General features: G+C 40.0%; 2 protein-coding genes across 9 annotated transcripts; one reads left to right on the top strand and one right to left on the bottom strand.

The window, feature by feature from the left end:
- Positions 1-1,713: 1,713 nt before the first annotated feature.
- Positions 1,714-27,934, bottom strand: irg1l (immunoresponsive gene 1, like). 4 transcript variants are annotated; one of them, XM_073058275.1, is made up of 7 exons: positions 27,804-27,934; positions 21,772-21,916; positions 7,022-7,079; positions 6,167-6,354; positions 5,188-5,280; positions 4,843-5,048; positions 1,714-3,674 (listed from the first exon to the last, which is right to left on the bottom strand). In XM_073058275.1, exons 3-7 carry the CDS (start codon positions 7,074-7,076, stop codon positions 2,756-2,758), a joined length of 1,461 nt encoding a protein of 486 aa, XP_072914376.1. In that variant the 5' UTR covers positions 7,077-7,079; positions 21,772-21,916; positions 27,804-27,934; the 3' UTR covers positions 1,714-2,755. The 4 variants fall into 4 exon arrangements, with proteins under 4 accessions (XP_072914376.1, XP_072914377.1, XP_072914375.1 ...); XM_073058276.1 differs by having other exon boundaries at positions 27,855-27,930; XM_073058274.1 differs by lacking the exons at positions 21,772-21,916; positions 27,804-27,934 and adding an exon at positions 7,505-7,598.
- LOC140734388 (uncharacterized) lies at positions 7,707-25,470 on the top strand. 5 transcript variants are annotated; one of them, XM_073058270.1, is made up of 12 exons: positions 7,707-8,058; positions 10,795-10,920; positions 13,821-13,981; positions 16,203-17,666; positions 19,481-19,573; positions 19,676-19,780; positions 19,879-19,997; positions 21,735-21,929; positions 22,064-22,226; positions 22,355-22,520; positions 22,612-22,706; positions 23,179-25,470. In XM_073058270.1, the coding sequence occupies exons 3-12, from the start codon at positions 13,825-13,827 to the stop codon at positions 23,262-23,264; spliced, it is 2,643 nt and encodes an 880-aa protein (XP_072914371.1). In that variant the 5' UTR covers positions 7,707-8,058; positions 10,795-10,920; positions 13,821-13,824; the 3' UTR covers positions 23,265-25,470. The 5 variants fall into 5 exon arrangements, with proteins under 5 accessions (XP_072914371.1, XP_072914372.1, XP_072914369.1 ...); XM_073058271.1 differs by lacking the exon at positions 7,707-8,058 and adding an exon at positions 9,640-9,893; XM_073058268.1 differs by lacking the exon at positions 7,707-8,058 and adding an exon at positions 10,217-10,376.

Genomic DNA, 27,934 nt, shown 5'->3' with positions numbered 1-27,934 from the left:
CCTTCATTTCATGTAACATCCAGATGAATCCTTTCTGTACTCTAATGCCACAACTTCCTTCCTGTTGTGTTACAACTGGAACTGTACACGACTCCCCCCAAGTGTAGCCTGACTGAGGTTTTGTACTGCTACAACCAGGACAGCCCAACTCTTATACTCAATATCCCAGCCTAAGAAGCTAAGCATATCTTGTGAGGCCCCCCGTTAGTCAAGGTAAACCATGGATTTTGAGTGCCAACTGTCTATGTTGACCGGAGAGGGTGGGGTGAAGCTGAGAGACGGAATGATGATTTGCAAAAGGGATACAAAGCTAGAGAAGGGAAAGGATCATGAGACGGGAGGCCTCGGGAGAAAGAAAGGGGGAGGGGAGCACCAGAGGGAGATGGAGAACAGGCAGAGTGATGGGCAGAAAGAGAGAAAAAAAAAGGGGGAAAAAACTAAATATATCAGGGATGGAGTAAGAAGGGGAGGAAGGGCAATAACGGAAGTTAGAGAAGTCAATGTTCATGCCATCAGTTTGGAGGCTACCCAGCTGGTATATAAGGTGTTGTTCCTCCAACCTGAGTGTGGCTTCATCTTGACAGTAGAGGAGGCCATGGATAGACATATCAGAATGGGAATGAGACGTGGAATTAAAATGTGTGGTCACTGGAAGATCCTGCTTTCTCTGGCGGACCGAGCGTAAGTTTTCAGCGAAATGGTCTCCCAGTCTGCGTCGGGTCTCACCAATATATAAAAGGCCACACCGGGAGCACCGGATGCAGTATACCACACCAGCCGACTCACAGGTGAAGTGTCACCTCACCTGCTCTGTATCCCTTTTGCCAATCAGCTTTCCAGCTCTCAGCTTCACCCCACACCCTCTGGTCTTCTCCTATCGTTTCATATTTTCCCCTCCCCCTCCTGCTTTCAAATCTCTTAGTATCTTTCCTTTCAGTTAGTCCTGACGAAGGGTCTCGGACTGAAATGTCGACAGTGCTTCTCCTTATAGACGCTGCCTGGCCTTACAGTATGGAGAGTAGCAGGATCTTCCTCTCCATACAGCTGATAAATCCAAAGGAACAACAGAGACCGATACAGTTTGACATCAAAGGCATCTCAGTCAGCACTGAACTCAATGTAGGACTGCCGTAGGGACTCCAGCTCTGGATTTTTCCTCGGACTTTATTCCCAAAGCCTTCCCCATGAGTGGGTAAAGCTGCAAGGACAGCAGATGTTTGAGATCAGAGTTTTCCTCCTCCTAGAGATGCTGCCAACCACGACTGATGAGTCCCACCTGCCTAAAGCCACAGGTTTTAACCCGCCTTTCCCCCTTCTCCTGTCAGCAAAAATGGCTCTGCCAGGCTTAGTAGCTTAGCCACATGTGAAGGCCAAGAGCTGGACTTGGTTGTCAGAGGCTACTTGAGATGCATGCCATTGGGAGCATTTAATACCTAGTGGGAGCTTATCCTCACTACCACCCTGGGTTATAACAACCTTGAGGAACCTAAGTGTATCTGAATACTGTCTTACTACCCTATCCACAGCAATGACACATTTCAAAATATAAAATATAAGAGCATAATAAGGGCCAATGGCTACAGTTACTTCATCAGGTAACTGAAGAGAGCAGCCCAGTGTATATGTAAGCTGCAAGGCTTTGTCATTAAAAAAACACAAAACTTTTGTACATTTTTGACATAATTACCAAAACAAGACACAAATGCGTTGAGATTCAGAATAAATATTTATTGAATCTTTTAACAATTACGTTCATGAAATAGATGTTTTGCATTTGATTACTATCTTTATTATCAGCATGTTGATTCAGACAAACAATTTACAAATACAATGCCCGAAGCTCTTGTGCTAAGATTAGCTTTCAAGTTTGAAAGTGAGCAATTATTTCCAGCGTAATCCAGATTCACTTGGTTTTTCCACCTTCCAATTGAAGGACAGTTAAGAATATATTCATAATGGTAGAAAGTACGTATATCTAGTGTTGGCCATGGGTGTTCTAAGAATTCCAAATTTGCTATTTCTTTGGGCCGATAGAAACCATGTCTTCTGAGAATGGACAGATTACAGATGTTATCTATTAATTTATTTGTGTCAAGCATGGGGTAGGCCCTTCTGCCCCTTCAGGACATGCCACCCAGCAGCCTCTGATTTAACCAGAGCTTAATTATGGAACAATTTATAATGACCAATTAGCCTACTAACCAGTCAGTAAGTCTTTGGACTGTGGGGGTAGCCAGAGGAAACCCATGTGGTCATGGGGAGAATGCAAGAACATCTTACAGACAGCGGCGGGAATTGAAACTGGGTCGCTGATGCTGTGAAGTGTTGTGTTAAACACTACGCAACTATTAGCCAATTCCCTATTAAAACATGGACTATATACTGAAAATGGACGGTGATGCAACTTACAGTATGAATGCAAACCATTATCAGGCTGGGTTAGCTGGCAGCAAGGCTACTATCGTCATGGAAGTGGTGGGATTTCCAAAGAGGCAATGCATGTGTTATCTCAGCATTCCTGCCCAGTTTGATGTGTTAAGAATATATACAAAAACTCTGCTTCTGTTTCCTTTGTAATAATCAGGCCCCTTCGCTCAGTGGAATAGAGTTCCCTGTGTTGCACCTCCACACTGCTGATGCCATCAATTTTACACTCCGTGACACCAGAAGTTTCAATCATTTCAGTACAGATTACATTTCACCCATGAAGTGCATGCTAAAATCACTCTTAGAAATCAGTAAAAATTAATCTTTTTCACTCCAAATAAGAACTTAACGTGGAACAATCTTTCATATTTTCAAGGTTTTCAACTGATTCAATGATAGCTTCTATATTGTCCTGCTGCAGCACATACGATGCATTATTTTTGAATTTCTTGACCAGGGATTCTCTAGACAGAGGGTTTCTCCAATGTCCGTAAAAGGTGTCACATCTTCCACGGAGAATATCATTGTTCTTCAGGACCAAAACTACTTCTCCATACATCTTCTCAAAGTTGGCCAAGTTATCCTCAGGATGCTGAAGCTCCACTTTGTTCAGTAGCTCACTGAGATTAGCTCGCTGCAGTTTGCTTTCACTGAATGAGTCAATGCTCACATCTCCATCCAACAATGCAGAGCAGGCATTGAACTGGAAGGAATGACGAGCCTCGTGTTCTGTCTTTGGGAACGGTCTGTTGATGTAGCGGGAAACAGGGACACGCAGAATGATCTTCTCGATCATGGAAGGGGAGAAAGCACCTTCATTGACAGTCGCTAATTGCCTCACAGAGATAGCAGCATCGACCACCCAGTGCATGCCCAGATGCGCTGGGAAGCGCTTAAATGCCATGTCTTGCTCTTCTAGCAAGAAGCATGTCTGCTCGAGAGGTGGTATCTCTTGAGGTTGATAATCACCATAGAAAGCAGAAAACCCAAAACAGCCAGGGGTATCATCTAGAATTGTAGCACTACCCTCCATTCCTTTAGAAGCCAGGAGAGCTGCCTCAAAGCCTAGCCGTGCAGCATTGCCAATATGGATGGGTTTTGCCTGGGTAGCTGCATTGGCCATTGGTGCCCCTGCAAATGAAGCCGCAATAGCCAGGGCATTAATACATTGCTTGGAATTAAATTTTAGAAATTTAGCAATAGCTGCAGCACTACCCATTGTCCCCACAACACTCGGAGGGTGGAACCTGTTGGATAAAAAATAAATACAGTCATCAGCTATTTTTGCTTTTTCCTTACTGTTTCAACCATTGATTCCATAAGGATAGATTTAACAGTTATGCTATGATAAATACATTGATAGTGTGCTCTAATAGTATACGTGAAGTGTAACATCAACAAAATGCACCACAAGGCAACCCCAAAAAAACCGCCAAGACAGAGACCTCCACCACTAGCAGCTGGTGTAAGGCAACACCATAACCTGCAGGTTGCCTGCCAAGTCCCCTCTTAGCCTGACCCTGAAATATATACTGCTGGTCCTTCATTATCACTCAGCTCCCAGCCTAACAGCACTGCAGTAACATCTTCACCAGAAGGTCTGCAGCAGTTCAAGAAGGTGACTCACCAATGCCCTCTCAAGGGCAAATGGAGATGGGCAAAAACACTGGCCTTGCCTGTGACACGAAAATCATGAAAATAAATATAAAAGTTTTTTTTTCTCCTTTTCTATAGATTTACTGGTTGGGTGCATCCTTGAGTCACAAGGCTTTCAAAAATATGAAAAGATGCATGGATGTACCAGTTACTCACTGAGTGAATTTTTAATTGTGAAATGAAATGATTACTACTAAGCAGGCTTCTGGACATTGAATATTACCTTCACAATGAAGATTTTGGAAGATTTATATTTGGTCCTTTTTACATTTGTCTCACGTTGTCTCTTTATTTTATCTTCTGAATGTGATTTGGTCCTAGGTTAAACAGTCCAGGTTCCAACTGGAACCACTGTCGTGTATGGCTGCCTTACAGAGCAATTTATGGTAATAAGATTGAAGGACATGAAGCGTCACCATTCGCCACTCCACCGACACTGCCTGGGTGTACTCAGCATTTTCTATTTCAGTGTGATTCCATAGTTGTTGGTGGAAGGCACCACAAGATTTGTGTCGTCCACTGAGTGTCTTAAAGAGCATTATGTCTCTTCATCCGACACGCGGGCAAAAAAGGCAGGGAGTGCAGGAAAGTCTGTGTGTGTGCGTATGGGGGGGGGGGGGGGGGGTGACGAGGGCAGCGTTGTTGGACCATGTGCAATGATATTCTAGACACAGTACTCCACATAATTTTATTTTTTTCAGAACTCCATAGTAAATGTTTATTAAAAATAAATGTTTTAAGTTCGTGCCGGGAACTTACCTCTTGGGGATGTTGTGTGCTTCCTGAGAGAAGCGCATTAACCGGCCCTGAATTTCAATACCCACATTGAAGGCCAGTAGCAAGTCGAGACCACTGCGTTTGGAGTTCACAGGCAGCATCTGAGCGGCAGCCAGGAGAGCAGGCAGCACAGCCCCCGATGGGTGAGTGGCGGGATGCCAAGTGTCGTCGAAGTCCATGGAGTGGACCTGTGGGTGGTGAAACAGCTTTCAGATTAGCCTGCGCATTAACAACCACAGGGTAGACATTTACAAAGGACGATGGGCAGGGTTTCGTCGTTAATATTGTTTCATTCGGGAACTCGGAGATCGTGTACAAAGAGCTTACCGCGACTCCATTGGTAAACGCAGCTAGAGTGGGCGAAAGTTTTAAACCACTACGTCCATACACTGAGCTGACCGGGTCTTGGGCAAACATATGCTGTCAAATGAAAAAATACGGCACATGTAAGATACTGCGAGTATGTGGTGAAATAAGGACGCACAATCTGTGAAGGAAGAGATTATAGATGATGGAATCTGGACCAAAACAAAACAAACTGTTGCAGAAATTCAACGGGTCGAGCAGCATTTGCGACGCAAAGTTGAAGTTGACCTTGCGTCAAGTTTCAGCCCAAAGGCTGACTATGCTTTTTCCCCTGCACAAATGCTGTCTGTCCCGCTCACTTCTTCCAAGCAGTTCATTTTTTTTCGCTAGCATATTGGTGGCCCGAGGATCTACAGACCATATCTGTCCCATCTGTCTGCATCCAAGTTCCATGTAATACGGCCAGAAAATTGGTCGGTGAGGGTTTTACGCTCTTTTGCAATCAGAAATTCCTATTACATTTTATTCCTTAAACTCTGGGAATTAGTTTGAAATTGTGCCCAACTTCACATGGAGCTACAAGCAAAATAAAACTGCAGAGGGTGGAAATCTGAAATGAAAACCAAGGCGCTGGAAATACTCAACAGGTAGCAAGCAGCGTATGTGGGAGTGTGGACGAAAGAGCATCGAGCTGAAACGTCAAGTGCTGGCAGCCTATCGAGTATTTCCAAAACTACATTTTTAAACTTCACGCTGGCTCTGAACTTGCTCAAAGCAAAGAAAACCACTGTTATGACAAAGTCTTAAATAAACGCGCTCAACATGGAGCCGCGCTAAAATGCCTTATTTTGCTTAATTCGATTTCGCATAGTCTCGGGCTTTCCGCCGCACTGGTGAAACTCGCCAGTTTAAGGCTGGACAATGGTCCTGCCCGATACTTCAGTGAGCAGTCATTTCGCACGAGCTACAGTGGTAAATGTACGTTCGGAAATGAACTTACCCGGCAGTAATTCAGACAAATGTCAAAAACATGACTGGTGCTACCCAGGAGCCCAACTCCAATGTTATCCAGGATCATGCGCTTACTCCTGTGTAGAAGCACGTCTGAGAGTTGTTCGACTTTAACCCCCGAAACAAACGAGCCGAAGCTACTTGTTACCGTCTCTTTCAAGTCCAGTGCATCAACAGCTAACAGGGGGAAATAAAACACGCTGTCTGAATATGCATGGAGTCAGAGAGTGACTGTGTGCGCCGGATTTCCTTGGCAAACAGATACTGAACCTCCAACCATAAACGCTCACAGTTAAGTAGAAGTCCAGAACTTGTCTATAAAACCGTAACAGAGAGAAAAAAGACACTCGGAACCGGATACAACCCTTGTAAAGCCTTTAAAATGTGCGTATCCTGTATTTCTAAATGATAGTCTCGGGTGAGGTCAAAGCAACATTACCGCCTTTGGTCAGGTACTGGGCATGTTTTGTTACAGAATTGAAGCTGTTTAATAACCAGACACCGGTTTCAATCACGATCGTTTCTGCAAGTGACAGATCTGGTCTTGCAGCTCGTGCTGTGGTTGCACATGATGAGGTATGTTGCCGCTGAAACAGGCAAACAGTACTGGGATTTCGCATAACCTGCATCGTGTCTGATCCCGGTATGGAAGCACGCTTCTCCCCAGTATCAACTACGGTTCAGCAAAAGGGGATTGAAAGCTGAAGCCTGAACCTACTTCAGTGGCCCCCCACGACACACAGACCTCGCAAGCTGCAGTTGGCAGGGACCTTCATGTGCGAATACATTATCTGTGCGCAACTTATTTTGACTCATACCCGAAATAAAATAGAAGAGTTTTTACCTTTCCGTGATATTTTATGGTACGCCCTCCATCCAACTGTTAAGGAAGACTGCATCTTCTATAAGAGAACAGAATTTATTTCAGCGTTAGTAATTAATCTTTAAAACTGAAGCTAAGCAATTAAAAATGATTACCAAAGAATGGGAACGATTAAATGAATCGCTCCATCTACAGAAGTATCTATCTACCTGCAATTTTGGAAGCATTCTGTTCTCTCGCTCTCTCTCTCTCTAGCGTCGCTATTGCTCAGAAAATATTTAACTTGGAGTCCAATTCCGGACTCTTGAATTGTTCATTTATATAGTAATTGCGACCCCAACTAAAAATCACGTCACCCACTGTCTGTGTTTTACACGCCCAGTAATCAGCAACGCAAGATGTCACTATCAGCAATTTGCATAAGAACCGTCAGGAATTTCCTCATTTTCTGAGTTTCAGAACTCTTTGGCACTTTTCGATTGTTTCCCGTTTCGTGTACTTTACCAGTTGTGTCAATCTCCATCTCCATCCCAAGCGGCACTAGCTGATCTTGCACCTCCACCCTACACCAGCAATCCCCCTCCACTCCCCTTACACCGGAAAATCTGGACGCGTTCTACTTCAAGGTTGAGGCGGGGGATGGGGGTGGGGGTGGGGCGGGGGTATTATCGCAAACGTCAAAACTCCAATTAACGTATCGGGAGGGTAACGTGCAGAGACCTGCTAAGCAGCTTTCCCCCTCTATCAACTGGAGTAAAAGAGGATTGGAAAGTGAAGCCTGAACTTAGTTCGGTGCTCCCCTACGCCATACAAAGCTCGCAAGCTGCCGTTGGCATGGACCTTCATGTGCACGGGCCCCTACGGTACCCACATCAGTCCCTGACCTGTCCACACACGGCCACTGATGTAAAAGGACTCAGAGTCTCAAGACATTTTCAACCTGCATTTGGCAAGTAGATACAAGGAAAATTAACAAAAACGTGTTTGCTTACAATTCTGGTCTTACAGTGGCAAATTCTTTCATTCTTTCTGATCTTACAAGGAGCATAGGTGGCAAGGTCAGTATTTATTCCTACCCCTCATTACTTTTGGGAAGATGACCATTTGCCTTCTTGAAACACTGTGGTGTGTGTTCCACAATGCTGTGAAGTAAGAAATTGTTAGATACCATGAGTGGTGAGGGTCAAAGATTAACATTTCTCAGTGAATTTGTGGTCATTTTGCTTTATGGTGGCTTTAACAGATACCTGTTATACGTAGATTATGGATCCACAGGATGTGTCATTTACTTCCTCCAACTATTTATCAACGGGAATAAACAAAACTCCTATTGGTAAACTAACTTTGCATAGTGCACTGCTAATTAAAGGAAGAAGTTTTTTAGGATCAGTGAAGCATGGTTAATGGACAAACTTGGAAAGTTTTACCATCCAATAAGGGCAAAATACAATCAATCGTAATTCTTAGCTAGTTAAAATATTTGAGGCATTAATAATTTCTAAGTTCTAAAAAGATCCGTGTACTATTTATAGATGGTGACATATTTGTATGTCTTTGGAATGGGTCAGGCTACCAGAGCACCTGGAGGAAACCCAGTTGGTTACAGGACAGAGCGTGCTGGAACTGAACCCTAAGCTGTAAAGTTTAGCATGAACCATGACGTGCTGCCCTACTCAGCTAGATATCAGCTCATTAGTACATTGGAAACATACTTCTTATGGATTTTGAGTCATCTTGAACAGATTGTACAAGACATAAAATTAGCAAACTGATTTGTGATAACTGATAGCAGGCAAGTTGCCTTTGTTAAGTTTGTTTATTGTTTGTTACAGCTTGATTGCTGTTAATTTGCAACACTGCGCCTAACCTTTCTGTTTACAAGGATTCTGTAAGAATTGTGGTAAGAGACTTGGTAAACTGAACAGCAAGGAGTGTTTGATATTTTCCATATTTCATGCAGGTACATAGATCACATTCTGTGTCTAGTGAAAAAAGTTGTTAAAAATCCAAATCCTCTCTCCATTCATCCGATACAGGTGGAGTTTGTGAAGCTAATGCAATCTTAGGCAAATTTGTTTTTTTTAAATGTTGACTTTTGATTATTCTTCTGTGGAGAATGTGAGTGAGATTGGAATACTCCAGAAAATTCTGGAAACACTTGTTGCAAGCTTGTTTTACTCAATAATTTGGTATCCTCCATATTACTGTGATGGTCCTTCAGACTTCCTGTATACTTGATCAACGTGCATATTTGAAACATCATAGAGGATGCATTTGGATTTTCTGGAAGGATCAGCTATCATTAAAATTTGGAGTACCTCTGATTCCTGAAAAAAATGGGCTTGAATTGGCTCAATAAGGGTTGTTAGGTTTTAGAGAAAGCGAATTTTGCACCTGCCAGCCTGGGCTTTGTGATGGAATTGCCTCACATACATAAGGGATTATGATGCCAACAGCCGAACTTGATAATGGCCAGTGTTCTGTAACATCGGCTGGGGAGATGCTGATGTGATGCAAAGATCTTCAGTCATCCATCTGTATCCTTCAATATATAACTTAATTTAAAAGTAGGGAATATTTTCAATCTGGTTACTACGGAGGTAAAATATCATCTTGTATTAAACATGAACAGTCTATGGTTTGGTAGTCAGACATAAGTGTGGACAACTTTACCACAATGGAACATCTTGACAATTCATGGAAACCCTTCAAGACAAATGGAGGTACAAGAAAATGGGTGATTTGCCTTCCTCATCCAGTGAATCTGAAACTAGATGATCATATTGCTAATCTGGACAGCTGAGACATAGTATCGAAAGTCTCGAGAGTTTGAATCATTCCTAGGACTCTCTGAATGTGTAAGAACTCAGTACTCCAAAGGGAATGTCATCCAGTAAGTCTCTCCTGCCGAAAACTACACACGTTCTCAGAGTTCAGAATTTTTTTAAAAAAAAATTGTAAGTGCTATGGCGTTTTGGGTCGAAGACCCCTTATCAGGGTCTAGTAACGACTTTTGTTATCTTAATCTGTTTGAGGGAAAAATACAACCTTAATATTAAGATTTAAACGTATTATATATAAGCGATTTTGTAACAACTGAATAATGTTCCTTCCAGGAATTTCCAGAATCACAAATTACAATTTCAATTTTCTGAGCTGTCTTTAATGCCTCTGGAATGAATGTACGTTTACAAGCATGTCGAACAAAGGAGGGATCGTCTAGGGAAAGTCATCCTATTTATTTTTAACTGGACCTAAAAGAGGTGGTTCCATTGGGGAGAAACATTTCCTCTTTCTATGCTTACTGCTATAAAGCCGTGACTCGCGAAGTTACATGATACCAAGGAGCAAGGTGCGGTCACCTGGAACGTCGCACGTAAGCGGTATTCGATATTGACATTGAATATTGTTAGTAAACGAAACATCGCTTTAAAGAGCGCTAAATCTATTACAATTTAACATATTTAGATATCTAAATGTATAAAGATCATTGGCTTCAAAACGAGAGTGTAAAAATGACATCTAAAGTTCTTCACATAACGTGGTACAAAGTTATATAAACCTAATTTAAGTAACGGATTTCCAATGATGTAATAGATTTTTTTTTCGCTTCCGACGTGAAAATTGGTGAATTACACTTGAACGACTCCAGGTGAAAAGTAACACAAAATATGTTTTTAAATTTTGTGCTGATGTCGGAACATACCCGCGTCGAAAACAAGTTTTGGCATAGTTTGAAAGTTTATTCTGTCTCTGCCACATTCTAGTCACTTAGTAACGCTCTTTCAAATCAGATTCCTTTGCAGGGTTCTGAAATAAGGGGTATCAGGAAGGTCTGAAATCTTGGAATCCTTGGCAGTTAAGGCTGCGTTTACCTTAGCCCTCTCCAACTTACATTCTTCGGATTTCCGGCTCCCACGGTAACTTCAGAGTTATTTTGTTGTTAATAAAATGTTGCTTCTGCTGTGGCATTTAATGCAGCTATAACGTTGTTTTCCAGCACTTGCTGTGTTGCTTCGGGGATGGACGGCGATCAGTATCCCTGCTAGGCAAACTTTCTAAATAATATTTTCTTCATTGCCTTTAGATGGCGCCAATTTCGTAATATTAAGCATTTTAAACGCAAATACTGAACTTGTTTTGTCGGAACCTCCGTTTCATCCTCACCAATTATTGAATTTCCTTCGAAATCTCAAAGCTGCTGCAGTTGTATAGAGTACTATTGCAAAATTGATTAACATTGAAGAGAATCAGTTTACCTCTCGTTTAAGAACCAGCTGATCAGAATTAATCATTGCACTGCTTCAGTGAGGAGTAAGGTGATAAGGCAAGGGAACCTTGGATGACAAAGAGGTTCTAATTTTAGTCAGGAAGGAAAAAGGAAGCATACATAAGGTTAAGAAAGCTAAAAATTGACTGTGCCATTTTGGTATATTAAGATAGACTTGGACTGTTTTCCCTCTAGCACTGGAGGCTGAGGGGAGAATTGATCCAAGTTTTTTTTTATTGAATTGTGAAAGGTGTAGATAAGGTAGACAATCAGAATTTTTTTCCCCCAGGATGGAAATTTCAAAAAGGGTACATGCTTTTAAGATTGGGGGTGGACAGAGTTTAAGGATGATGTGAGTGGTAATTTTCCTTACATGTGCAGAGAGTGGTAGGTGCCTGGAATATGTTACCAGCGTAGTTTAAGAGGCTTTTAGTTGGAATATGAAGGGAATGGGGGGATATGGATGTTACAAGCAGGAGAGCATTGCAGATTAAATGGCCTGTGCAGTGCTATAATGTTTAATATTCTAAATATTAAATAATTGCTCCAATGACACTAATCATGTACTATTTTTCTAATGGCAACTTTAACTTTGTGGTGCATCTTTAAAATGAAAACATGTTTAGTTATCCATAATGGGAAAAAATGCAGGAAAACATATTAAAGCAGTATATACAGTAAGTTTTCAGGGATTCTGAAAGACAAAGCTTGTGTGGTGGTTCAAAGAGGGATTTCATAACGGGAGGGAACTAGGAGCTGACCATTCATCTATCAATGGCCAAAGAAACACAGATGGGGGTGAAGAGGTTCCAGGAGATGTGGAGAGTATGAATAGAAAACTGTGGGAAAGCAGAGGGGCGTTGTAGGAGCGGAGGTGAGGGAGATTAAGGGAAACTGGATAATTAAGTAAGCAAGGAAAATGAAGAAATAGAATGAATTGAAAGGGAGCGACAAAGCAATCCAAGAACTCCTATATATGTTTAGTTTGTTGCCAAAGAATGAATATTTTGCTCCCAGAATGGTCCAGAGCACTAAACAGTTTTGATGCTCCAGAGAGTAGAACTGAGAGCTAGATATGTTAATGGTTAGGTGAATAATTTCCAGCTGAGAAACACTGGCCTTAAAAAAAAAGGACATAATAGGACATTGATTATGATAGGACAGAGTATTTCAATTTTACTGAAGATGGATGTCAGGAGATCACAGGCAGAGAAGTATGGTGGCAAGTAGAACATTAAAGATCTAGCAGTCCAGAGTTCCAAAGTCCATTGACAATTAGGGACCTCAGTCCAAGAAGAGGAACACAAGAGATAAGGGAAGTACATGGCACAGTGGATCAAAAAGAGGATGGAAATAGCCTTGTCAGGTCAGAAGAGATGACAAGCATAAGGAGATATCCTTAAACGTGATTGAACAATGTATCATGACTGAAAATTTAGAGAGAAAGATCACCATGAGACATGAGAACAAAGAGATCTGAGAAGGAAAGGGGTATTACCAAGGCTTGAAGGGGAAGTTCTGGGGAGCAATCCAGGTGTGAAGTGGTGATGAGGTCACAACATTGCCATCACATTTTGAACCAATGTAAAGTATAGCCAACTGGAGAAGTTTTTATGAGCTATGAGGTATTGTGATCCATTTACTCCAAAGTCTGATATCAATGCAAGCATCCATAATAATAGTCTCCAAACTACTGTTTGGAGAGAAGTGCAGAGATGGTCAAAGACCTCTGAACTTCTAATGAAGTTCAATGAGATGGGACAGTCGATCTGGAGGAGAAAATGTTATGAAAGAGATGGAAGGAAGAGATGGTTGTAATTTCTATTCATTAAAAGAAGAATCCGCACTTCAATAACTCTTCATTGGAAGAGGGGTGGCACAAAGGGCTGTTGAGAGCTACTTAAAGTTGGGTAGATGGTAAGACAATATTCAGGCAGAGGCAGAGTGGTGGGTTAGAAATTAGTGCACAGGAAAGGAGACAGCAGTAAAAGGTAAATGAAGTGGAAAAGGAAAAAAAAAGGGGATGGAATGGGACAAAGAGAAAAAAAAACAAAAGAGAGAGGAGAATCTAGATCCAATAGTGCTCTGAAAAAGCATATAAAATTAATTTACAATTTGTATTTTGCCAAAATGAGTATTTACAAACAATTAATTTTAATCATTTTCTATCATGTAACCTGAATAGGTTCACATTAACAGGCACAATTACATTTGCAAAAGCCACTTAACCTACAAAGGATGATACTACCTTGTTCACATCCATGATATAGTGCAGGGATGCAGTATATAGCCTTGAGCATGCACTCTATTCCCATTGTGCATATATATTAGATTACTGTATATACAGTATGTTTCTTCCAGTCTCACATAAGCTAATACTCTGCCACTTTTGTTCTTTCTAATACTTACCGTGTCTGATTTATTTTGGCGCAGTGATGTTAAGTTCTTTTTGACTTCCATTTACAAATTGATTTATTTTAGACTTTAAAAAACAGTGGTTTGCACGCTATTAAATCATTATGTTCATTTATTCATTATTTCTGGATTTAGAGACATGTCCAGCCCGGAAGGTTTCGCTGCTGTGTTTTACAGTGAGCCAGGTGTCTTGGGGCTTCTAGCCAATGTGATCAGTGCCTTCCTTGTTGCTCTGCAGAACTTTGCTCAAGTCAATACAGATGTTATGGCCAATGGAATTGAAAACATTTTGGCAGGTTAGCAATAATATTGTAGTATTTGTAGCTTGATTACTGAAAAGGACTGCAGTAAACAATGTAAACAACTGAGTTAATCAATGTAAACTAGATTGAAATGTTGCTCAAGTAACACCTGAATTCAGTGGGCATCAAAAGGAATGCACAGCAATGTGTGCCACCTCACTGCGGGAACACTGCCAGCATCTCCCAAACTCATGAGCCCTGCCACCTAGAAAAGCAACAGCAGCTGATGCAGTTGTACCCCTGTATCTCAAGATTCAACTCTAAGCTGTGCAGCATCCTGATTTGGAAATATACCACTGTTACTATGTTTAAATCATGGGAAACCTACTCAAGAATATTGTAGGAACTCAAAGGTGATTAACCAATGTGGTTCAAACAGCTGACTGGCCACCACCGACTCAAGGCCAAATATGGATGGGCAATGGTTTTGCCAGCGAAGTCCATGTCCCTTAAATGAAGACTTTCCTGCACTTCAGCTTGAGTTGCAGGGCTGCTTTCACTTCAATTGACAGTAAAGGTGGCCCAATCTTCTCCTGTAATAGACCATAAGTCATAGGAGTGAAATTAGGCTATTTGGCTTATACTGTCTTCACCATTTGATCATGGCTGATTTATTACCCCTCTTAACCCCATCTGCTGCCTTCTCCCCATTACATAGAACAGTACAGCAGTGCAGTTCCTTCAGCCCATGATGTTATGCCAAACTGTTAACCTACTCCAAGATCAATCTAATGCTTCCCTCCCACTTTGTCACCAGTCAAGAACCTGTCATCCTCCATTTTAAATACACCCATGATGTGGCCTCCACAGCCACCTGTGACCATGAATTCCACAGATACACCACCCACTGGTTAAAAAAATCCTCCTCATCTTTGTTCTAAAGGGGTATTTTTTTATTCTGAGGCTGTCCCCTCCGGTCCTAGACTCTCCCACTACTGGAAACATCCTCTCCATGTTTATTTTATCCAAGCCTTTCAATATTCAGAAGGTTTCATTGACAGATTCCCCCCTCCTCCTAATCTCTAATGACTACAGGCCCAGAGCCATCAAACTCTCCTTATACATTAATCCACTTATCCCCAGGAACATTTTCATAAACATCCTCTGGACCCTCTCCAACGATAACACATCATTCCTTAGATACTGCTCATAATACTCCAAATGTGGTCTGACCAATGCCTTAAACGAAAGGTGACAATGAACTTGACTCAGCTTGCAAGCTAACTTTCAGGGAATCATGCACTAGAACTTATTAGTCCCTTTGTATCCCTGATTTCTAAATTCATTTAGAAAATAGCCTACACCTTTATTTCTTCTACTGAACTGCATTTTCATATGCCGTATCCTATTTGCCACTACTTTGCCCATTCCCCAGACTGTCCAAGTCCTCCTGCATGCTCCGTGCTTCCTCAACACTACCTGCCCTCCACCTTACTTTGTATCATTCTGCAAACTTGGCTACAAAGCTTTCAATTCCATCTTCCAGATCATTAACACATAGCTTGAACAATGGCAGACCCACCACTGACCCTGGAGGAAAAGCTCTGGTTCCCTTAATGAAATCATGCTGACTTTGACCTATTCACCATATTCTTCCAACTACCCTAAAACCTCATCCTTAATAATGAAATCTAAAGTTTTATCTGCCACTAAAATTAGGCAAACTAGGCTATAATTCCATGTATTTTGCCTTCCTCCTTTCTTAAAGAGTGGAGTGACATTTGCAATTTTCTTGTCATCTGGAACTATTCATGACTCAAGTGATTCTTGAAACATCACTACTAATGCCTCTGCAATCTCTTCAGAAACTGAGAAATTCTGGAGAAGGAAATTTTGTGCCATTTTGAGTTGATGCTGAATTGGGTCAAGTTGAGTCAATTTGTTCCAAGGTACCTTTGACCCATATTCTATGTTGGCTCAAAACTGGCAATGTCCTTCACTCCTCTTATGGGTCAATAAGATTCTCCTCCCGAGTAATATTAAGGCTACATTTTTGTCACAGTGTAAAAGGAACTTCTTAACAATCCCAATATTGTGTTACTGATAAATCCTAAGGAGATTTTGAGTGATTGTTCTGAAAGAGTTCTAATCTTAAAATCCCTTATTAAAGAATGCCTTTGGACTTTGTTAAACCTTAATAGTGCTCCGGAATATGACTGCTTAAAACTAAAAGAGGAATCAATAATATTTAAATATTCTACTGTTTGTTTTACAGGTGTTCATCTTGTCCTGATTGGTGGAGTGACACAATTTTTAGCTGGCTTAATGGCCTTCAGAAAGTATGACCATCTCGGTGGTACAGCCTTTGTATCATTCTCAGCTTTGTGGAGCAGCTTTGGGGCAACCCGGATTATTCTGGGAGCCTACTCCCCCCAGAATGTGACAGTTGTCACTTTGCATCCAAATAACAGCAGTGTAGCAACAAATAATCTAACCGAGGCCCTGCCCCAAATTAGTGAGTCAGCTGTCGCTGGACTGGTAGCCTACATCAGTGTTGCATTTATTTTGTCCTTTTGTTCTGCCACAACTAATTACATCATGCCCTTTGTGTTTGGAGCCATTACAGTTACACTCGTTTTTGAGGCTGTAGGTCTCTTTAGCCAATGGGCATTAATAGTATCTGGAATTTTTGAACTAGTGATAGTTGCCTTTGGGCTTTACGGAGCCACTGCCTTACTTTTAAAGGGAGTCACACAGAGATACATTCTTCCTGGGTTTGGCAATGCGTTATTTAATGTTCTACTTCTGGGAACAAATAACAAATCTTCTTCTAAGAGTATTGGTGAGGAGAAGAAGAAGAATACCAAGTATGCTGAGCCAATGGCTCTTGGTAACTTATGTAATGTGATTTCTCCCTTTATTTTTGCTTTTTACTGCTTTGGGTACATGAAAACATTTTACGTGGGAGCAGTATGGGTCAGTATCAATTCGATTGCACAGATCTATGCTAGTTATTGCAGTTACCTGCGCAATGATGTCTACTTTACCACAAAGTTTGGTGTCCATAGTATGTACTGGCTTGTGAAGTCTTGGGAGGAGTTTATTCTATCAGCTCTGGGCAATGTTGATATATTAAATTTCAGCAGAGCCAGAATGACAGGGAATTGGTTTTTTTTAGTCACTGCATTCATTTTATGCCTGATGTCTCTGAATAGAAGCAAACTTGAAAACATCGATAATGGCTTCTTTTTTCTACTCACCATTTCCACCATTCCCCAGATTGCCAATGTACCATATTATAGATTTTTTGGGGCAGTTTGTTCTATGTACACAGCCTTATCCCTTTATGTAACCTTTGCCAGCTTAGTCAACTCCATAGCAGAAAAGGCATTGATTCCCACTGGAACCCAGCTCCTCTCTTCTAAAACAACTCAAGCTATTCTATTTGCCATGAAAAAATGGTTCACCAAAGCAGAGGAGCTTCCACCCTCTACTACCGTACAGCTTCCAGATGCTCTGTTCTACATCTGCAATGGACTAGCAGCCCTGTCTGCAATTCAAGGTGCAAATTTAGACCTGCTCCAACTTCACCTTACTGTTCCCTGGGTGCTGATCCCTGGGGCACTCTTCCAAATCTACGTATCCAGGATTCAAGTTCGAGGAGGCAGGCGCTTTGGCTCTGTGCTACCCTTTTGCTACGCAGCTATCTGGGCAACCTGGACCTGGCTTAGATTTGCAGGTACTTTGGACAACAGAATTTTACAATCAGCAAGCAATTTTTGAAAGCTAACTTATACAGTAGATACAAAAAAAAATTGTTTGTGCATCTGTTTGTAAATAATCACACTAAATAATTTTAGTATGTCTATAATTTTATTTAAAAGAAAATTTTATTGACTTTTTTCTTAAGCCTGCAATGTTTACATTATAAAGACCAGATCATTAATTTGTTTGTAGAAATCTCTGTATATTTCATCACTAAATGTATGTTATTATTTTACGCAGGCCAAAAGTACCTATTTTCTAAAATATTTCTTTAGTTTAAAATAACTAGAAGTCAATGGAATTAACTTACAGATGTGTATATACTTTTCATTTGAGACATTTACTCACAATAACACCAACCCCATCGCAACAGCTTCATCTGTTATTGACTTTCACACACTTTGCTTCCACTTTATTATACTAAACATAATAGAGGTGGTGGTCTGCATCATGTAGAACACAGCCAATGGTTTAATAAGGAGCTGCTAGCTAGAGCACTGTGGGAATTAGCATCCCACTGAGAGCCATAGAATGGGGAATCAATGAAGTCTGAAGAATTTGACACTTGCACATTGATTCCCCACTCTGCTCCTGGGCTTAGCACCGAGTATAGGGATAGAATTTTGTTGTGCTGAGCCTACAAGCTGTTTCCTCAGCTCTAGCTTGCAATATGTGCAACAACCCCATTCCTTCAAATGAGATGTAGTACTGGATAACTGAAGGGAAGTGGTGTACCGCCTGTCCGGAGAAGATTTGGTTAATCTGGGGTCGGCCTTCAGGATCTACCACCTGCAGCCCAGTTGCTGCTTGTGGCCGGCTTAGTCAATGCATCGCAACGGACTCCATGAGGCATACAGTTTAGTCTAGCAGCAGGAAGGGCAGAGGGGAGAAAATGTGAGACATAGATTGGATCAAGTAAGGTCCAGTGTTCATAATCACGCAACATATTCATCATCATTATGTGCATGTCTTATGACGTGGCAATCATGACCATGACTGTTCTTGGCAAATTTTTCTACAGCACTGGTTTGCCATTGCCTTCTTCTGAGCAGTGTCTTTATCAGTACTCTTCTGGGATTGTCTGCTGGCATCAGTGGTTGGATAATCAGAACTTATGATATGCATCAGCTGCTCATATGACCATCTACCACCTGCTCCCATGACTTCACGTGACCCTGAACCGGGGGAGGGGGGGATAATAAGTAGGTGCTATGCCGTGCCCAAGGGTGACCGGCAGGCTAGTGGAGGGAAGGGGAGGCTTACACCTCTTTTGACAGAGATGTACCTCCACCCCACTACCCAATGCAAAATATGTTACTGTTTTCAATTTATCTTCCAGTTGTAATAATGATACAAGGCCAAAGTCTTAAGTGAAATTCACTATTCCCTGTCTTCTTATAGTTGGATTTGTTCATCCAGCTGTTTGTGTTCAGGATTCAGGAAGAAGGAAGGTGGTCAGTATTGTGGTACTATTCTACAATAAGCCTTTCGCAAGTGATACATTTTATCCTGAAAATGTTAGGGATTTGCAACAACTATTTTTTTTGTAATTTTTATCAATAGGAACAAATGATAATATGGGTTAACACTAGTTTTTAAAAAATAACAAGGAAATGTTGTTACATATGCATTAAAATTTAACACAAAACCCTTTCTCACTATAAGATCCAAGCTTATACCAGTTCTCATTAGGCTGGAAATTTCCATGAAAATTTCCATGAAATTACCCTAAGTTATATTTTGTATTAATGATAGTATGGTCTGAATTTCTATAATCCCTTTTTTCAGGTCAGCTGCTGAATATCAACCTTCACACTAATGGTGCTTTCACGGCAGGGGCAATTGCTTTCCTTATAGTCAACATGTTTCTTGTTGTCTTAGGTAAGTCTTTTGTCTGCATTTTCTGATAGTTTTGTGTACCTTAGTATTTGCTCTTCATGGGAAGTTAATTGCGCAATTTCTCTCTCTCTCTCACACACACAGCTGCTTATATTAATATAGTGTTGCTGATAACTACCGTGATCATGGAAGTGATAATCATCTGCTTTTTACTCTTCACCTTGCAGAAGTTGCCTCTTCCTTTAGAAGGTCAGTCACAACTTGAAGTTACTGCTATTTTTTCCAAAAATGTCTATTTTTTATACACATGGCACTAAAAATGATTTTTTTCACTGTTTCCCCCACAGGTGTGATGTTGGCTTTGTTTAGTTTAGCCTGTGTTTATGGAGCAGCTGCCTCGTTCGCTAATCACCTGTTTGGGAAACAGCTAATTCCACTTGGTGGTCCCCTCTTCAAGGCAAATGCTGTACGATATCTATTTATTTCCTTGGTTACTCATTTACCAATATGTTGAAAAATTATCAAACCAAGAAATTGGATCAGATCTACACAAACTTTGATTTTACGCACAGGCAAACTTGAAACCAACTACAAAGCCTGTTAAAAATAACTTAAGAATTAAAAGGATGCTGCTGAGATATTATTTTTATTATTGCCATTTTCCCCACATTTATTTATGTATTTTTCTATAAAAAAAACAGGTAGCACAGTTGAAAATTGCAGCGTAAGGGCAAGTGGGGCTCACTTAGAGCTCTACGTATGCCATGGCATTATTTAAGCATTCTCCTTAGAATTCCTTTCTCATTTTCTATTTCTCCACCCCTGCTTGCTTCTACTTCCCTTCTCCATTTGTCTTCATCCTCCACAGCCACCATGGACAGACTAATTTAACAATAGCCTACCTCCAGTGAGCAGTGGATGAATGAAATATCAGCTGTAAGTTTGCTGTCACAGTAATAACTTCTTAAAGCAAAGTTGTCCCAATATCAGGCAAACTCAGCATTTATTTGGCACACCATAATATTTAATCCAATTTCTAGACCTTGGGGTTCAAATCCATACATCCCTCAAGGTCGCTGCACAGGTTGATAGGGTAGTTAAGAAGGCCTATGGGATGCTAGGCTTCATTAATAGGGGGATTGAGTTCAAGAGTAGGGAGGTCATGTTGCAACTCTACAAATCTCTGGTGAGACCACACGTAAAACAGTACTGTGCTCAGTTCTGGTCACCTCTTTATAGGAAGGATGTGGAAGCTATGGAGAGGGTGCAGAGGAGATTTACCAGGATGTTGTCTGAATTGGAAAACAAGTCTTATGAGGCAAGGTTAGCAGAGCTGGGACTTTTCTCTTTGGAGCGTAGAAGGATGAGAGGGGACTTGATAGAGGTCTACAAGATTATGAGAGGCATAGATAGGGTGGATAGCCAGTATCTGTTTCCCAGGGCACCAATAGCAAACACAAGAGGACATATGTACAAAGTTAAGGGAGGGAAGTTTAGGGGAGACATCAGGGGTAAGTTTTTTTTACACAGAGGGTTGTGGGTGCCTGGAATGACTTGCCAGGGATGGTGGTGGAGGCTAAAACATTAGGGGTATTTCAGAGCCTCTTGGACAGGCACAAGGATGAAAGAAAAATAGAGGGTTACAGGGTAGTGGGGTTTAGTACTTTTTTTTAAGGATTATATGGGTCAGCACAACATGGAGGGCTGAAGGGGCTGTACTGTGCTGTAGTTTTCTAGTGTCTAGTGAGGTTAAATATTCAGATGAAATGGGATTACAGGATAGAAGTCAACTTTGTATAATTAATTTTTTTATCTTAAAATGCTGTTTTATTATATTGAAATTTTGTAATATTTCTAATTCAGTAAATAAACCTACAATGAAAGAGGCCTTTATTACAGAGTACGTTTCCTGACAGGATGATGTGATTGTGGTGTGACAGCTTACATAAGCAATTTCTATGATAAAGGAGAACATGGTGATTTGTAATGGGACATGTTGACAGGACTGCAAGGCAGGCATTACATGTTTAATAAGAAGTGCCATTCCAGGAAGCTGAAAAACTAGATTGGTTTATACCGTACAGCTTACTTCTATCTGTAGATTGCAATTCTGACAGTGTCGGTTGACGAACTTTAGGAAAAAACTAATGGACTATAATATAAAAATTAATTATACCTGTTATTTTTTATTTCTCTATCACAGCCAGGTAAAAACAGAAAGAAAGATGAAAACCCTTTACCTTGCCTCACTACCTCTTCACGTTTGACGAGTGGCCTACGAACGATTGCAAAGATCTTGGACTCTGGCCATGTGTGTGGAATTCCAACTGATACAGTGTATGCTCTGGCAGCTTCCTGTCAACATCCGGAGGCTGTTGAAAGTATCTACAACATAAAAGTAAGGACCCTGAAACAAACAAAATATAACACTCTACCTTCAAACAATTTATCTCGGCCAGTGATTGTATTCACTGGCTAAGATTCGAGTCACAGAGCACATTTAATGTATGACTGCTGTCCATTCTGCTCCAGGAACGTCCTGCAGAAAAACCAATCTGTATCTGTATCTCCAGCCTGGACCAGCTCACTGCAGTACATCCACCATTCAGCTCTTTGCTCTGGGAGTTCATGAACCAAGTCTACCCCGGAGGCATCAGTTGCATTGTAAAGAAAGGAGAGTGGCTGAAAAAACTTGGTATGCATTCTGTTTGGGGAAGTGTTTGGAGGCCAGTACTCATTCAAGCTGCCCGTCGTAACAGATTGATGATGACAAGAATAGGTTCTATGGAAATTATGGTAATCTGAATGTATCCTTTACTAAAGGTGTTGGTGCTGCCTATGATCGTGTCGGCACAAAGGACAGCATCATGATCCGTGTTCCTGACCACACTGTGACAGCTCATCTAGTGAATATGACCGGGCCACTGGCTATTACTTCAGCAAACCCAAGTGGAGAATCTGACAGCATCCATCACGACATGGTTATCACGTATGTATCAAATATTATAATTGAGTCAATTGCTGTAATAATTTATAAATATGTCTTTTTTCAATTTGTGCATTAAAATGTTTATTGACAGGCGTCTTGGACACAAAATTGATGGTGTTTTATGTGATGGAACTTCCAATGAGTTAGTTGCTTCTACTGTAATCAACTGCACCAAGATTGATCAAGGTATTCAAATATATTAATTCCTTTTAGTTTACTGATGATGTTGATTTTATCTGTTAAGTTCTATAATTCCCTAAACTCTAACATTTATGGATTTGTGCATTAAACTTATATATTAGATTTATTAACAAAGTAGTCATTGAGTTAGGTTGTGAGATTTCCATAGGCTTGGCAGGAATGTCAGACCTTTTATTAAGTGCTGAGCAGTTTCTGCATTTGGATTTTCTGTGGCAATTTATTTACAATTAATATTTTGTGCAAATTAGACAGATTCGATTCATGTTGGCATCTGTGACATTTTCACAGAGGAAGTGCAGTTGTAATTTGATTTCATCCAAGTAGCTGATAATTTAGACAGGCTGGCTTTAATGAGATCTTCTTGAATGTTATTGGTGCTTTCTAAAATTCTCTTCAGTAATAATTGTGATGTATTTCAGTTACCTGTTTTCAGCAGAATTTTTTTTACATTCTTCAGAGGGAATCACCATTTTAAGAGAAGGCTGTGTTCCAGCTGCAAGAGTCTTACAGATTTTTGAGCAAGTGAAGAATAAACTTGATTAGTGGCAACTTCAACCAACAGAAAATTTCAGAACAGACAACAGAGCAAGATTCAAAGATTAGCTGTGTTTGGTTATTAAATGCAAACAATAAATCTGTTACATATAAGGTTAATTTTCTATTTCATTGACAAATATGTCAATAAGCCTATCAGGGTTGCTTTTCAGCACAGAGTCTATTGATAACTAAAATTTTCTGTATTTTATCAGTTATGTGTTTGCCAAATAAAAGCATGTTCTTATGCAGGGATACAGAAATCTGAGTTGAAGCTCACATTAAGTAGTTGATAACTGTGATTATTTAATTAAGTGTTAATTCTACCATTCTAATGTTCTAAAGGGAGAGACAAAATCAGATACAAATAGTAGTAATACTTCAGCCTTTAAGAATGTAACCACTGAATTCATAAACTGAAGATTTGAAACTGTATCTTGAATTGGGAGATGTTGCTACAGTGAACGTTTGGACCTTACTGCATAATTCAATGTGATCATCCGTCAAAAATAACGAAGTGAAATTACAGATGCTCAAAATCTGCCATAAATGCTGTCAACATTATTCAAATAATAACCTATACACTCACCCCCTTCCGTTGGTCCCAGGCCACTACAGGAAAATCTACCTCTATTTAATCTGTCCACTCATATGCCGAGTTATACGTGTATTTATAAATTAATCCCAATCACTAATAGTCATGTTCTTTGCGACTGTGGTGATAAAACCATCATTTGCTAACATAAATTTTAATAGAAATCAACAAATCTGTAATATAAATATCAAAATTTTAAGGAAAATTTGCAACTTGTTTCAATTCAAATCAGAATTGGAACTCACATGATTTTATTTCTTTCATAAATTAACATTAGAATACTATTTTAAAATGGCTGAGTAATTGCAGTCAGTTACAGTGAATGATATTCAAATGATAATAAAAATTGGTTTTAAATGGAATAACAGAGATAGGTCGCTGTGATTAGAGTCCGGACATGCCTTTGCATTATTTTACACTGCATTCATAGAAGTAGTTTGAAATTTTAACAATGTATATTTCAGATGTGTTAAGCTTTATTCTGAAATGACAGAAAATGAAATGGCTTAGAAATGGCATGGTGATGCAGCATGGAGTGCTGTTGTCTCATAGCTCCAGTGACTCAGGTTCAATCCTGATCTCTGATGCTGTCAATGTGGAGTTTGCATGTTCTTCCCCTTCCGTGTTCTGGTTTCCTCCCTCAGCCTGAAAATGGGCCAGTTGGTTGCTTAATTGATACTGCAAAGCACCCCTAATTTACTGAAGTGATTGGAGAATTAGTGGAGAGTTGGTAAGCATTTGTGAAAGAATAGGTTGCAGGGAAATAGGACTGGTATGTTTTTCTGTCACTTGATGGGCCCAAAATTCTGTTGTCCTTCTATGTCTTAATGTAATTTAAAATCATTTTAAATAAAGGGAAACATGATGCTAATGTTCTACAATTGGACATCATATTTCTTACCTGAGCTGGGACTACAATGATCTTTCTATTGTAATATGTTGCCATTGGATTTAATGGTAATTGTGTTTGAAACAGAGTAGGTTGAATAATAACTTCCAGGAGGGAATTGCATTTATACTTGAAAAGGAGAAATAAACGGGGCAAGAGTAGGAGTGAGGGCACTTTCACAGTTCCAGTGAAAGCACAGCTTGCTCTGCAGCAAGAAACAGTGGCTGTATCGACAGATGGTACTGAATGTTAATTTATTTACATTCTAGCTATTTCGTATATGATTGAAACATAATGGTTTGCTTGAACACCATGTTAAGAATTAGTATTTGGAGATACAACGTTCACTAGTCATTGCCTCATATTTATTATTGGTTCTGATGTGCCTTTATTTTTAATGAAAATAGTTGTCTAGAAATTCATCCTGATACATGGACTGGACAGAAGCCAAACTCACCTTTGATTGTTTACTGCAAGTTGGTTCCATCGGCATCAGTGAAAGACAAGTTTGAAATGGAATAGTCCATAATGCTATTGACCAGGATGGATTTCTAGGCAAATATCCTGATTTTAAATAGAAAATACTATGATTACTGGAAAATGAAGGATTCATAAGATGAGAATTGGAAAAAAATGTAGTAAATCAATGGTTTACTCTAGGTCTGTTTCTTCTATGAAAGAACTGTACATATGTTCCATTGTACTATTTATCATATTATATCAATAAAGAAAACAAAGACAAAAATACAACATACTACATCAGGATTAATTGCATTACTTTCTCCTACTGATAATTGATTGAATGCAAACTAGATCTAAAGAAGCCTTTATGATATGTGGCAGTCTTGCAGTTTAGAGTATTACTTCATTTGGTGCCTTTACCCTGGCCTATTGAAGATTAAGCCTGAGACATAGTAAATGGAAACATTTTCTTTGTTATTTGAAAACTCTAATATAAAAAAAAACTATAGAAATTCTAAAGCACCAAGCAATATGACACACTGGAGAAGAGGGTTAAGGACATTAAATCAGATTGATTTAAAGTCATAAACTTGATATAGGAAGAATTGTCCTGCAATTATTTGTTGTGGTGATGTTAGTGTAGAATTAAAGTGATATGGACACTATGAAAAGAATATGAGGGCTATAATGCAAGCATCTGGTTAATGAGCATAGAAATAATGATTTATGTTGCATAATATTCACAATATTGCTAATTTATTCAACAGAACATAATAAAAATCAATAGCTTAATACTGAAAAAAAGAGAAATTGGAAGGTAATTGTGCTTATAATCCTTTTGTAAGGTATTCTATCCTCTAATATTGCCCTGAAGGTCCAGAACTTTTAAGTTTAACATCTTTAATACTACTCAGGAGAAAAACAGAACAATCATTAAATAATTACTGATTTACTTATTTCATTTAAAAATGCAAATGCAAGTAAGTCTGTTTGACGTCATCCAAGATTATTCTCTCTAGGTAATATCTTGTTCTCTTTCAAATTAGTTGTGAAAAAATATGCAGATGGGAGACAGAGGAAAGGCTTGTTCACTGTGAAAGGATGCAACCGGAGTGAGTAATTGAATTCTAATGGTTGGCAGTCCAAATTCTGTAGGACTCCTTGCGAGTTGAATAATGCTAGTATCAGTACCCTAATGATAATATTAAGATTTTCATGATAGTATGGAATCCTCTAGCATCCACTGTACAGATTCTACAGTTTGCCTTGCAAGTTTCTGTTACACATTTATGGATATGCTAATAGAGTTTGTCCAGTCAGGATTTAATGCACTATTTCTCCCCCTTCTCCTTGTCATTTCTAAACATTGAAACGCTGGCATTTATAAAATTGTCAAGGGCGTAAGAAAAACAATCTGTGAGAGGGAAGTTTTTATATGGGGAACAAACCCACTACTTTACTGAATTCCACATCCCATTAAAGAAAATAGAATGCTCAATAACTATGTATGATCGTGTTGTTTGTACAATGGATGTCAAAAGGTAAATCACAGCCGGATAACACCTTATAAAATGCTCCAACATGCCTAATAAGATTGATAAAATGGAAATAAGAAAGATTTAAGATTGTTTACAACGTAGTAGTGAAATAAAGATTATTAAGTGGAACCAGCGATAATAGATGTGGAACGGAGTCAGGGAATTATTGCAAAACAACTAAGTTTATTAACACTCAAGCAGAAACATATAAAATTAAACAAGCGGCTAACTTAAAACGAAGTTAACAACGCTGTGCGTCTATAGCTCCCAAACGGTTAAACGTAGAAGCAATTCTTAACAGTCTTACTGGAGCACAGTCTCAAAATGTCAGTTCAGAAAGTTTCAAGGGATTCACGGGGGAATTGATAGGAGAGACTTTTAGTTCCGAAGCGTAGCGAAGTGACGATCTTGAAGACGAAGATTCAAAATGCAGCGAAGAAGCGAGTTTCGCAGAGATACGCCAAAGCGGCCACCGTACCTGTACAGGAAGCGAGTTCACGATGCGGTGTGTTTCGAAGAGTACCACCAGCTGACAGAAGTCTGGTCACCACACTCTGCAGGGGTCAACAAAGTGGGTGCCAAAACTCCATGTTTGGATCACGAAATGTCAGACACCTCGGAAATGCACAGCGTTATCGCCTACCCACTCCCTGCTGGGTTCAATCGCACTGTTCAGCCGCCAACGACTCTCCACCAAACTGGGTCTCTGCAGCAATCTGCGCGGCTGCTCTTACACTCTTGGGGTAGGTCATCGTGAAACAAAGTCACAGATTCCCAGTACATCACGTACCGTCCCAGCTGTTGAAACTGGGGTTCATAACAAGATCAAAGTTCGAAGTAAATTTATTATCAAAGTACATATATGTCACCATATACAACCCTGAGATTAATTTTCTTGAGGGCATTCACAGTAAATACAAAGAAGCAAGAACAAAATATTAATAGTAAATAAATAAATTAGAAACAAATATCAAGAACATGAGATGGAGAGTCTTTGAAAGTGAGACCATAGATTGTGGGAACAGTTCAGTGTTAGGGTGAGTGAAGATGAGTGAAATTATCACCTTTCATTCAAGAGCCTGATGGTTGATGGGTAATAACTGAGGCTTCTGTACCTTCTTCCTGATAGCAGCTTTGAGAAGATAGTAGGTGTCCCTGAGGGTGGGTGCTCTTTTTCTCCAATTCCGCTCCGTGT

The sequence above is a fragment of the Hemitrygon akajei genome, chromosome 10, assembly GCF_048418815.1.
Source record: "Hemitrygon akajei chromosome 10, sHemAka1.3, whole genome shotgun sequence".
NCBI lineage: Eukaryota > Metazoa > Chordata > Chondrichthyes > Myliobatiformes > Dasyatidae > Hemitrygon > Hemitrygon akajei.
The sequence above is the reverse complement of the archived record's forward strand: the minus strand, read 5'-3'. Positions and strand labels throughout refer to the sequence as shown.